We start from the raw sequence: 12,344 nt of genomic DNA, 5'->3' as shown, positions 1-12,344 counted from the left end.
ACCCGGACCAACCACTCTCAGCCTGGGCTGGGACTAACATAAATGCTGGCAGCCTCTTTGTATGCTCTGCCAGGAACACTGCTTTCTGCCAGGTACCCGCAGACCACAGGGCAGGGGGCGGGGGAGCTTAGTTTCTGAGAGTCTAGAATGTTTTCTGCTGCTTCTCTGCTCATGTGCAAAATGATGAATGCCCAGCGAGGGAGGTTGTGAGGGGAGGCACCATTTGCTATCACCTGCCAGGGAATGCAAGCAGGTGGTTTTGTGTGCTCTGCTGGAGGTTGAACCGTTCCTTCTCTGCTGTGGTAATTCACCTTCTGTCCTCTACTTGCAAACCGTAATATGCTATTATTGTGTCTGTGGCATTTAGTAAGCAGCAACAGCAAGATCTTAGGATGGAAAGCCCAGGCTGGCACGTATATTGCTCATCTGCTTCTCTTTGCTCGTTGACCACATCTCAGCAGGTGGGGAGGGGTCTGCGGCTGGCCATGCATGCTGATGGCAGGGGCTGGCACAGGCTTCTGGTGGGTGTTCTCTGCCCCTTCTGTACTCTACCTTCTCTCTGCTTCCTGCATCAGTTATCGTACTTGTGTTTAGAGGGCATGGCATTTGTTGTGATATAAGTGTGATCCAAAAAGCATTATTTCTCTAGATTTGTCTTTGATTCACCAGTCTGAATTTTGCATTGCTTTCAGCTCTTAGTGTTTATGGTGGCCATTTTAATGCCAAATGGGTGTTTTTTCTCATCATAAAAAAAAAAAGAAAATCTTCCATAGTGCTTTATATTGGGATTTATCAGAGGGTCCCAAAGCTTGAAATCACAATCCACGGCACCTGAAAAGTAGGTACTGTTTTAACAGAGAAACTAAAGAAATGACCTGCTCCGAATCACCTCAATGCAACTATTTACCTCAGTGCATTCCAGTGGCCTGACTTGTTCAAACAGCACAATGAAATACAGATCTTAGATCCAACATGTTCAAGGATGTCATTTCTATGTGGGAATATTGGGACAATTTACAGTGTAATTTCCCATCCTGGCCCAACAGAGGACTTAAAAGAAATTGAAATAGCTGCCCACACCCAAGGAGTGGTCCCACATATGTGGAAGGAGGGCTGTAACAAAAAACCCTGGTATGTTGTTATATAAACTGGCAAATGTCAATTAAGGTTGGTGAAGGAAGCATCAGTTTGCAGAACAAGAAGTCAAGATATGGGAGAGGGATGGTCTACAGGACCAAGTAGACCTTGGTTCTCTAAAGGAGGTCTCCACCAGCCATCACATTGGTCCTTGCTCAAGGTAGAGTGACTACTGAGATTCAAAGTGTTACCTAGATGTGTTGGCCTTTACATAAGACCAAAAGAAGTGGGGACTCTAGGGGTAAATTGCTGCGTAAAGGTCCCAAGCCCATCTAATTTACATGACTTTCTTTCTTTAAAAAAAATTTTTTTAAGTAGTGGGAAAATGTTATTTGGTTCCTCCTTCCTTCCTGTCTCTAGTTCTTCCTATCAAAATCCATTTTATCATTGAGACAGAATAAACCTGCAATAGTAATCTCTCCTTCAAAACTGGTTAACTAAAAAGAAATGTTAACCTCTCTTTCCCTCCCCACACTTCTGAGCATCTTTATTTATCCATCTTCAGGAGGAAAAAGAAATCAAATTAGCTTGTAGGGATATAGAGACATTTTCCTTTCTCCCCCACGAGCCCTCCACATCTAATAGAGTTAGGTGTGGATAACTGCCAAGCCCACCACCACTACCCCCCTGCCCCTGCTTATTCCAGGTCCACCTCTCAGCCCAGGTCCAACCACCCAGCATCTTTCACTGTCCAAGAACCTTACTTGTAGGTCAAGAAAGAGCTTAAGGCTGGACCACAAAGTGATGGATTCTTGTAGGGTCTCAGTCTACCTAACTAGCCCTGTCGTTGATGCCAATCTGGAGCTTTGTCAGCCTTGAGGGTGATAAATGAGATGATGAGTTTGCCAGAACACTGGCCCTGTGACCGATGCCTCAAAGTTGAGTCTGAGGTTATAAGTCAATCCCTCTGCTTTTCCTGTGCTGGGTGAAGGAAACACAATCAGTATTGTCTCCTTTGTCTTGGTTCTGATTGCCAGGGAACCCAGGAGGACCAAAGTGAGCCTGGTAATCCGGAGGAATGGGGTCTGAGCTCAGCGTGACCAGAACAGATGCCCACAGGGGTGTGGAAGTGGGAGAGAACAAGGCTCCTATTTGCTTGACTGAGATATATTTAATTTGTAGGCCAGAAGTACGAGGATTCTTCTCGAGACAATGGGGTTTCTTATTCCAGTGTGTCTTGCAACACTAGGGGCCCATTTAAATATTCCTTGACAAAGAATGTGATTTCTTGACAAAATAAATGATTATCAGGTAGGATAAGGCTCTCCCCTCTCCCCTCTCCCCTTTACACTATTGGGTAATTTCGGGCAAATCATTGGGTGCAGCAACTAAGACTGCCAAAGCCACCTATTTCAGAGTGCTGTCACCTGCAGACTGACTTCAGTTTCTTGGAAGGGACTCTGGGAATGATCAGATAAGAGGGATAAAGACAGATTGCCTCCCGGACTGCTGGATCAGGATCAAGGTCGGTGAAGGACTGGAATATTACTACACATTCCACTCCACCCAGGCCCCAAGTGATAGCCAGCACCATTTCAGACTGTGGGGAAAGAGAGCGAAGGAAAAGGGGATAGGAAGAGGGGTACTTTGGAGCACTTGTACTGGCTAAGAAGTGACTGATTTAGTTTATCAAGTTGATTCACATGAAGATTGCTAGAAACTGCCCTTCCTGTGTCCCAAGGCTCTAGCTGTGCACAGTTCCTCCCCAGCACTGTGCCCACAGAGGGAACTCCTATGAGTCCGAGGCAGAAGATGGCCTCCTCTTCCTCGAGGATGCCCCCCCTAGCAGGAGCTTGCACTTTGCTTTCAGCCCTCCCGCAGGTGAGAAACCCTAAGGCAGTCTGGAGGGCCCCGAGGGGATGCAGTGCTGGGCTCCCAACACATGTGCTGGCTCAAAAAGGAACAGACGGAACACTGCCCATGCATACTCCCTGCTGGGGCACTGCCTTTCTTGTCACTGGTGGGTCTCATCCCCTCTGAGATTATTGTGCATCTTTCTGGAAGAACTTCAGCAAAATCTATTTATTTTCTTCTTTCCGGAGAGTGACTTTGTGAGAAGATGCGATTTCCATGTTTCCAGAGGCAAGACTCCCTTTGGCAGAGAAATGGGATGTTGTGAAGATCCAGGAGCAGACTGTCTCACCCACTTTGCTCTTTGTCTCTCTCCTTTTGTGTTTATCTTCCCCTTCACAACTCACAAATCCTTGACTCTTTAGTGCCCGTCTCTGTGTCTCGTACCTTCGCCTTCAGCAGAGGGGACTCTCTGGCAGGCTCCCCAGGTAAACATGCATGGGGTCTCGGTCTCCATAGATCCATGGGGTCTCCATAGATCCATGGGGTTTACAAGAGGCCTTTGGTCTCTGTCACTGTCCCGCATGAAAACTAGCCTCTCCCAACAGACACGCCCAGGATGTAGGCATGGCACGATGCATTGCTACTACTCACTGGTACTCACTGCCCAAGCATTGCTGGTGCAGCGGTGTCACTTATGAACTTAGCCCCCAGGGATATGCCTGTGTGCATCCATGTGAGAAATGGGGAGGGCTGGAGAGGAACGGTCTGAGTTTTTCCTTATCGTTTGTCTGACTGCAGAAAGGAGGGATAAGAGGTGCAGCAGATGAAAAATGGGAGAAAACAATGAAAGGCTATGCTTTATTTCCATTTTTCCTCTGTCTTTTCCTCTACGTGGTCTCTGACCTCAGTTAACCACTAACCCCACCTCATCTTCCTTGAAATGTTACTATGTAGTGACCATAATCGCTCTGGCTCTGCTCACACAAAGGATGCTATATTAAAAACTTCAGAACAGCTTTTCATTAGGTTGAACCTCTCCTGTTAATGAAAAGTTACCGATTTCCTTTTAATCAGGTAAAGCAGCTCCATACTATAACTCTAAGATGGAATAGAATATAATAAATCTGAATAATCGGTTAAGAACTTGTTTCCTTTTTTCATCCCTAGAAGTTGATCTCTTAGTTTCATGGAGGAAATAATGACCAAAATAAGGATTTATTTAAGTTACCCTGAAGTTAAAGCACAATCCACTTCCCCACACCCTCTACATCCATCTTCCTTATTCCAATGCTATGGTAGTGATTCTGAGGCCCCACCATAGCCTCATCATCAAGAAATCAATTGTATTTCACTGTGTATATAGTAGATTCTCAACATTCAAATAGGCTGAGACCTCAAACCCCCAAATTTGCAACTTCAGAACTATTTATGTTGACTTCTACGTTCTCACAAATCACAGTTTTCCATCAAAAGCCATCTGGTTCCCATGCTTATCTGTATAAAACAAATTAACCACCTTCTCCAATTTTATCAGTTTTCTCTCTTCATGGTGATTTTCCACCAATAAATAAAATTTTTTTTCTCACTTTGTGGGAGCTCATGCCTTTATGATGACTACAGGAGAATGGCCCATCAGAGATGCCATTCTGGTGCCCTCACCAGCTGAGTGGTCACTCCCACATGCCAGCAAAATTAGAAATGACCACATCACGGACCTTCAAGATCCTTCCCACGTGGGGAGTCTTGATGAATGAATAATGTGCTCTTTAGTTTCAGCAGAAAGGGAAGATGCACATTTTTAAAATATTTTCAACTAAAAAGATCAAAGCATTAAAAAAGAAGAAGAATGAAAGCATGAGAGCTGGAATATACTTTTTAAAAATCAACCCTCAGCTCATCAGAAAACCTAGTTAATGAAAACTTCCTACTTAAAAAAAGGTTAGTTCTAGTTCATCAGTATAATCCTATAATTGAGTATTTCCAGTCATTCTTACTTCTGTTCCATCTCAGCAGAAGAAGAAGCCTCACTCATTGGATTTACAGAAAGCAGTTCTGGGAACATTCTGGCCCCATACTTGATTTATTAATACAGATGCATTAATTTACATATATTATGTCTTCAGTCCAGTTCAGTCGCTCAGTCATGTCCGACTCTCTGTGACCCCATGAATTGCAGTATGCCAGGCCTCCCTGTCCATCACCAACTCCCGGAGTTCACTCAAATTCATGTCCATTAAGTCGGTGATGCCATCCAGCCATCTCATCTTCTGTCATCCCCTTCTCCTCCTGCCCACAATCCCTCCCAGCATCAGAGTCTTTTCCAATGAGTCAACTCTTCGCATGAGGTGGCCAAAGTACTGGAGTTTCAGCTTTAGCATCAGTCCTTCCAAAGAAATCCCAGGGCTGATCTCCTTCAGAATGGACTGGTTGGATCTTCTCGCACTCCAAGGGACTCTCAAGAGTCTTCTCCAACACCACAGTTCAAAAGCCTCAATTCTTCAGTGCTCAGCTTTCTTCACAGTCCAACTTTCACATCCATACATGACCACTGGAAAAACCATAGCCTTGACTAGACGCACTTTTGTTGGCAAAGTAATGTCTCTGCTTTTGAATATACTGTCTAGGTTGGTCATAAATTTCCTTCCAAGGAGTAAGCGTCTTTTAATTTCATGGCTGCAGTCACCATCTGCAGTGATTTGGGAGCTCAAAAAAATAAAGTCTGACACTGTTTCCACTGTTTCCCCATCTAGTTCCCATGAAGTGATGGGACCAGATGCCATGACCTTAGTTTTCTGAATGTTGAGCTTTAAGCCAACTTTTTCACTCTCCTCTTTCACTTTCATCAAGAGGCTTTTTAGTTCTTCTTCACTTTATGCCATAAGGGTGGTGTCATATGCATACCTGAGGTTATTGATATTTCTCCCAGCAATCTTGATTCCCTCTTGTGCTTCTTCTAGCCCAGCGTTCCTCATGATGTACTCTGCATATAAGTTAAATAAGCAGGGTGACAATATACAGCCTTGACGTACTCCTTTTCCTATTTGGAACCAGTGTGTTGTTTCATGTCCAGTTCTAACTGGTGCTTCCTGACCTGCATATAGGTTTCTCAAGAGGCAGGTCAGGTGGTCTGGTATTCCCATCTCTTTCAGAATTTTCCACAGTTTATTGTGATCCACACAGTCAAAGGCTTTGGCATAGTCAATAAAGCAGAAATAGATGTTTTTCTGGAACTCTTTTGCTTTTTCCATGATCCAGCAGATGTTGGCAATTTGATCTCTGGTTCCTCTGCCTTTTCTAAAACCAGCTTGAACATCTGGAGGTTCACAGTTCACGTATTGCTAAAGCCTGGCTTGGAGAATTTTGAGCATTACTTTACTAGCGTGTAAGATGAGTGCAATTGTGCAGTAGTTTGAGCATTCTTTGGCATTGCCTTTCTTTGGGATTGGAATGAAAACTGACCCTTTCCAGTCCTGTGGCCACTGCTGAGTTTTCCAAATTTGCTGGCATATTGAGTGCAGCACTTTCACAGCATCATCTTTCAGAATTTGAAATAGCTCAACTGGAATTCCATCACCTCCACTAGCTTTGTTCATAGTGATGCTTTCTAAGGCCCACTTGACTTCACAGTCCAGGATGTCTGGCTCTAGGACAGTGATTACAGCATCGTGATTATCTGGGTTGTGAAGATCTTTTTTGTACAGTTCTTCTGTGTATTCTTGCCACCTCTTCTTAATAGCTTCTGCTTCTGTTAGGTCCATACCATTTCTGTCCTTTATCGAGCCCATCTTTGCATGAAATGTTCCCTTGGTATCTCTGATTTTCTTGAAGAGATCTCTAATCTTTCCCATTCTGTTGTTTTCCTCTATTTCTTTGCATTGATCATTGAGGAAGGCTTTCTTATCTCTCCTTGCTATTCTTTGGAACTCTGCATTCAGATGCTTATATCTTTCCTTTTCTCCTTTGCTTTTTGCTTCTCTTCTTTTCACAGCTATTTGTAAGGCCTCCCCAGACAGCCATTTTGCTTTTTGGCATTTCTTTTCCGTGGGGATGGTCTTGATCCCTGTCTCCTGTACAATGTCACGAACCTCATTCCATAGTTCATCAGGCACTCTATCAAATCTAGTCCCTTAAATCTATTTCTCACTTTCACTGTGTAATCATAAAGAATTTGATTTAGGTCATTCCTGAATGGTCTAGTGGTTTTCCCTACTTTCTTCAATTTAAGTGTGAATCTGGCAGTAAGGAGTTCATGATCTGAGCCACAGTCAGCTCCTGGTCTTGTTTTTGCTGACTGTATAGAGCTTCTCCATCTTTGGCTGCAAAGAATATAATCAGTCTGATTTCGGTGTTGACCATCTGGTGATGTCAATGTGTAGAGTCTTCTCTTGTGTTGTTGGAAGAGGATGTTTGCTATGACCAGTGGGTTCTCTTGGCAAAACTCTATTAGCCTTTGCCCTTCTTCATTCCATATTCCAAGGCCAAATTTGCCTGTTACCCCAGGTGTTTCTTGACTTCTTACTCTTGCATTCCAGTCCCCTATAATGAAAAGGACATCTTCTTTGGGTGTTAGTTCTAAAAGGTCTTGGAGGTCTTCATTGTTATGTCTTACTCCCATCTTTTTTTTTTTTGGTTACACCACATGGCAGGCGGGATCTTAGTTTCCCTACCAGGGATCGAACTCTTGCCCCCTTCAGTGGAAGCACAGAGTCCTAACCTTTGGACCTCCAGGAGAGTCCCTGGAAATTAAGAGGGCTTTTAGGTTTTAAAAGACCTGGTTATTTTGTTTAAATCCCGACAACCACCTTAGGAGATGGGCAGAAATTGTTTGGGGACAATAGGTAAGAAAACAACTCTAAGAAAGTAAGCGGTTGGCTCAGTGTCAGACGTGTAATTAGGATGCGGAGGGCTGAGGACCAGAATCCAACTCTCTTAGGCCTTGTTCTGTTGCCTGGGACCTTACTGTGTTTCTGAATGTGGGCCTGTTGTGCCCTCTAGAGGGCTGTGACTTGTTTGCATTTTGAAAGCAGCTGTGCTAATCAACTATGGTATGTACTCACCTTGGATTGAGGCTGGTGGTCCCTACTCCAAATATTGCCACTATTACTCATAGGCAGTTTCCTTCTAGCTGAGCCTGAGGGTGAAATAAGGAGAGCAGAGTGTGTGGGGATTACCTCCAGAGTGTGCTGCGATATGTGATTAGCCAGATTTGCAGGCGTTTTTATTTAAAACCACTGAGAGTACACAGCCCCACTACAGTTACCATTCCCTCTCCCCGGATTCGTTCCTTTTTTCTTCTCCTGATGGTGGAGATGATTTCAAGTTCCCCATGACAGTCCTTCTGAATCCATGAAAGAACAAAAGCGAGAGAGAGGCCGCGAGCGAGAGTCCTTGTTCAAAGCCCAGTTGCATTTGTAATGTACTTTGAGATCAGTGAGGATAGTTTTTTCCCCAGAATATAAAGGAAGAACCTAAAAATAATCTTTTTACTTTGTGAAATGTGGTAAGTGGAAATATTCCTTTGGGTCGGCTCTTGCATAGTCAACATTTGGGAACCATTAAAGCTCCATGTAATGTGAGCGAGTTCATCTGGGCTCCTAACTTGGGCTGATTTGCAGAGTTCACATTGTAGCTTTGACAGAGAGCTTTTGGCATTTGGTTTTCTGATGTTGAATAGTACCCCAGAATGATGAATTTTAATAATCCTAGTTTGTACTCTTATAAGCCTGTGTAATTAAATTCCCGCATCCAGTTTAGAAAGCACAGATGGCCTGTGGCATAGTGATGATGACCAAATCGGGCTGTTCCTCTCTGTCCCTCAGTGAGACTTGGAAAGATGTAAGCAGGCAGCTGATGAACCCTACCTCTTCTCACATCCCCAGACTGAAAAGGAGAATGAAGCGTTCTTCTGTGTGTGGCTCCTGTTCCTGGGATAGAGTTGTGAGAGCTCTGGGCACAGGTGTCACAAGTAAAGCAAGAGTCGCAGAGGTGTGTCTAGGTTTTCAGGGCCCCTGCCTATCCGTACAGAATGAGGGGAGATTCCATCCAGCCCTGACTTCTCTTTAAAATCCTCTTCCACCCCTTCTCTCACCACAACCCGATTTTACCCCAGTGTCTTCTCCACCCAACCTCAGTAACTCCAACTTGCCATCCAGGACAGATGTACCTTACAGGCAAACCACGTGAAGTCTGCAGGATTGAGCTTGCCACACTTCTCCACCCAAATTGAGAGCATGATGTAAGAGCAAGATGGGCGAGGGAGATGTCAACAGCTTGGCCTGAGCCCTATTGAGGGATCCTGTGGTCAGTTTCATGCATCACTGCCCAATCCGTCGCCTCTTAGACTTCTTTGCCCTGTGCTTAGAATTTTTCTTCTCTCTTCACTCCCCCAAGCTGCGCCTCTGTGCTCTTAGAAAATGCCAAGGGGAATTATACAACTTGAACTAGTTTGCCATGCTGCTGGGACACTCGTATGTTACTGATTTCTTCTCTTTTTTTTTTTATTAAAAGCATTTCCATTTCCCTTGCTCAAAAACTTCTGAGTGTATGTGCACAATTACCAAAATGCCGAGTCATCAGCGTCCTACCTATTGAGGAATGTCAGGCTCTGGGACACAAAATCATTGATCTTGCACAACAGTCAGATGAGCTGGGACTTTCTTTGTCATGAAATGAAGATTTCTTTTTCATTCTAAAGATGGCTTTTATAGACCCAACCTTTGTAAGACAGCTGTATCTTTTGCTGTAGAGAATCCTTTGGGATATTATGAATGAACCTTCAATAGCATTGTCTTTACTTAAAAAACCAAGAAATATGTTTTTCCTCCCAGCACAACAGTGATGTTGCTTGTGTTTGACTTGTGGGCCCTATGAGTGACAGCAGGGCGACATGCCTGCCCTGGGTGCCAGTGAAGACAAGAGCTTTGGGAAAAACAGGGGTGAAACTGTTTCCTCTGTTTTCAACAGCAAGTGGAAGTGATTCAGGCAGAAGTTAATTCTGTTCAGTTCAGTCGCTCAGTCATGTCCAACTCTTTGCAACCCCTTGGACTGCAGCATGCCAGCCTTCCCGGTCCATCACCAATTCCCAGAGCTTGCTCAAATTCATGTCCATCGAGTCGGTGATGCCATCCAACCATCTCATCCTCTGTTGTTTGCTTCTCCTCCTGCCTTCAAGCTTTGCTCAGCATCAGGGTCTTTTCCAGTGAGTCAGTTCTTGGCATCAGGTGGCCAAAGTATTGAAGTTTCAGCTTCAGCATCAGTCCTTCCAATGAATATTCAGGACTGATTTCCTTTAGGATTGACTGGTTTGATCTTGCAGTCCATGGGACTCTGAAAAGTCTTCTCCAACACCACAGTTCAAAAGCATCAATTTTTCAGTGCTCAGCCTTCTTTATGGTCCAGCTTTCACATCCATACATGACTACTGGAAAAACCACAGCTTTCACTAGACAGACATTTTTCAGCAAAGTAATGTCTCTGCTGTTTAATACGCTGTCTAGGTTTGTCATAGCTTGTAAGTAAGCGGAAGTTGATTAGTAGGCACGATATATTTCCCTATCAGCCTCACTGAAGCTGTCTTGAATGATGACATAAGGGATGAGAATGTAGAACAGAGAGATGTGGGGTTGTGGGGCACAGGTCCCACCAGGCAAAGTGGAGGATTATCAAGGAGCAGTGGTTATCTCTCAGGGTAACGGAAGCCACAAACCCCTGCTCACACCCACTCTCTTTGTTACAAACTGAGTTGAGGACAAAACCTACCAGATCAAGGTGTGGTTTTCCAGACTCTTCTTGCACCAAGGAAGCCACGCTCCTGCAGGGCTGCCTGCCCCCTTTTCCATGACAACCAGACCTGAGGAAGCACTACCAACTGACTTAGTCAGCCACCACCTCAGAACGGCCACAGTGGGTCTAGGCAAGCCAGACCTTGTCCATTTATTTCAAGGGACCAGGGCCAAATGTGAAATGCGTCTTTTTCTGCCCAATACTGCTGCTCTTCACAGTCACATTGGTGCTTTATTCTGTTCTCCACATCACCATCACTGTCCCTCTCGGCCCCTGGTCACTCCAGCGTCACCCGGCTGGTAAGTAGGATTCCAGGCCTCCTGGTTTCACACGCTCTTATTAAATAGACAAACAGAAGGTTCTGATGTTTCCTGAGGCCTATTCCTCGAGTTATGGGGCCGTGGCAGTGCATTCCTGGAGTGTCCTTCTGCCCACCCCTCACTTCAAGAAGTCAGTCTACCAGGAATGACTTAGGTTGCTGGAAAAGGCTTTCTGATTCCAGAGTGACTAAAAGGTCTGAAACCTTTTTAAAAACAAAATTTAGATTCTAAATAAAAACTCCTTCAGGGACTGTTAGGTGCTGATTGTTCATTCCATCCTTCTTTAATGAGCACCTACTCTGGGCCAGGCACTGTGGTAGATACCAGATATACAACAATGACCAGAAAAGACAAGCTCTCTGCCCTCATGGAATTTAGCATTGAACTGAGCAGACATTACAAATAAATACAAACATGTAATTAATTAAAACTTGTGAAAAGTGCTTTAAAGGGATGAACAGGGGACAGTGATAGAGGAAAATAGGGGGAATATTCTTAAGGTGGCCAGACCGGATCTTAGAGAAGAAGAGGAAAATAACAGAATATGAAAGACTAGAGATCTCTTCAAGAAAATCAGAGATACCAAGGGAACATTTCATGCGAAGATGGGCTCGATAAAGGACAGAAATGGTATGGACCTAACAGAAGCAGAAGCTATTAAGAAGAGGTGGCAAGAATACACAGAAGAACTGTACAAAAAAGATCTTCACAACCCAGATAATCACGATGCTGTGATCACTGTCCTAGAGCCAGACATCCTGGACTGTGAAGTCAAGTGGGCCTTAGAAAGCATCACTACGAACAAAGCTAGTGGAGGTGATGGAATTCCAGTTGAGCTATTTCAAATTCTGAAAGATGATGTTGTGAAAGTGCTGCACTCAATATGCCAGCAAATTTGGAAAACTCAGCAGTGGCCACAGGACTGGAAAGGGTCAGTTTTCATTCCAATCCCAAAGAAAGGCAATGCCAAAGAATGCTCAAACTACTGCACAATTGCATTCATCTCACACGCTAGTAAAGTAATGCTCAAAATTCTCCAAGCCAGGCTTTAGCAATACGTGAACCGTGAACTTCCAGATGTTCAAGCTGGTTTTAGAAAAGGCAGAGGAACCAGGGATCAAATTGTCAACATCCGCTGGATCATGGAAAAAGCAAGAGAGTTCCAGAAAAACATCTATTTCTGCTTTATTGACTATGCCAAAGCCTTTGACTGTGTGGATCACAATAAACTGTGGAAAATTCTGAAAGAGATGGGAATACCAGACCACCTGACCTGCCTCTTGAGAAACCTATATGCAGGTCAGGAAGCAA

The 12,344-nt window shown here is 44.3% G+C and overlaps 1 protein-coding gene across 4 annotated transcripts in view; it reads left to right on the top strand.

Annotated features, from left to right (window-relative positions):
• CNNM1 (cyclin and CBS domain divalent metal cation transport mediator 1) overlaps window positions 1-12,344 on the top strand; it is a 73,056-nt gene that overhangs the window by 38,670 nt on the left and 22,042 nt on the right. For 2 of the 4 annotated variants that reach the window (XM_027529006.1, XM_027529003.1), the window contains exon 7: window positions 3,354-3,416. The exons of the other annotated variants lie outside the window; for them this stretch is intronic. In XM_027529006.1, the coding sequence (XP_027384807.1) occupies window positions 3,354-3,416 (63 nt within the window). The remainder of the gene's footprint in view (window positions 1-3,353; window positions 3,417-12,344) is intronic. 4 annotated transcript variants of the gene reach the window in all.

Source organism: Bos indicus x Bos taurus, chromosome 26, assembly GCF_003369695.1.
Source record: "Bos indicus x Bos taurus breed Angus x Brahman F1 hybrid chromosome 26, Bos_hybrid_MaternalHap_v2.0, whole genome shotgun sequence".
Taxonomy (NCBI): domain Eukaryota; kingdom Metazoa; phylum Chordata; class Mammalia; order Artiodactyla; family Bovidae; genus Bos; species Bos indicus x Bos taurus.
Note: the sequence above shows the minus strand (reverse complement) of the source record. Positions and strands in the feature narration are given on the sequence as shown.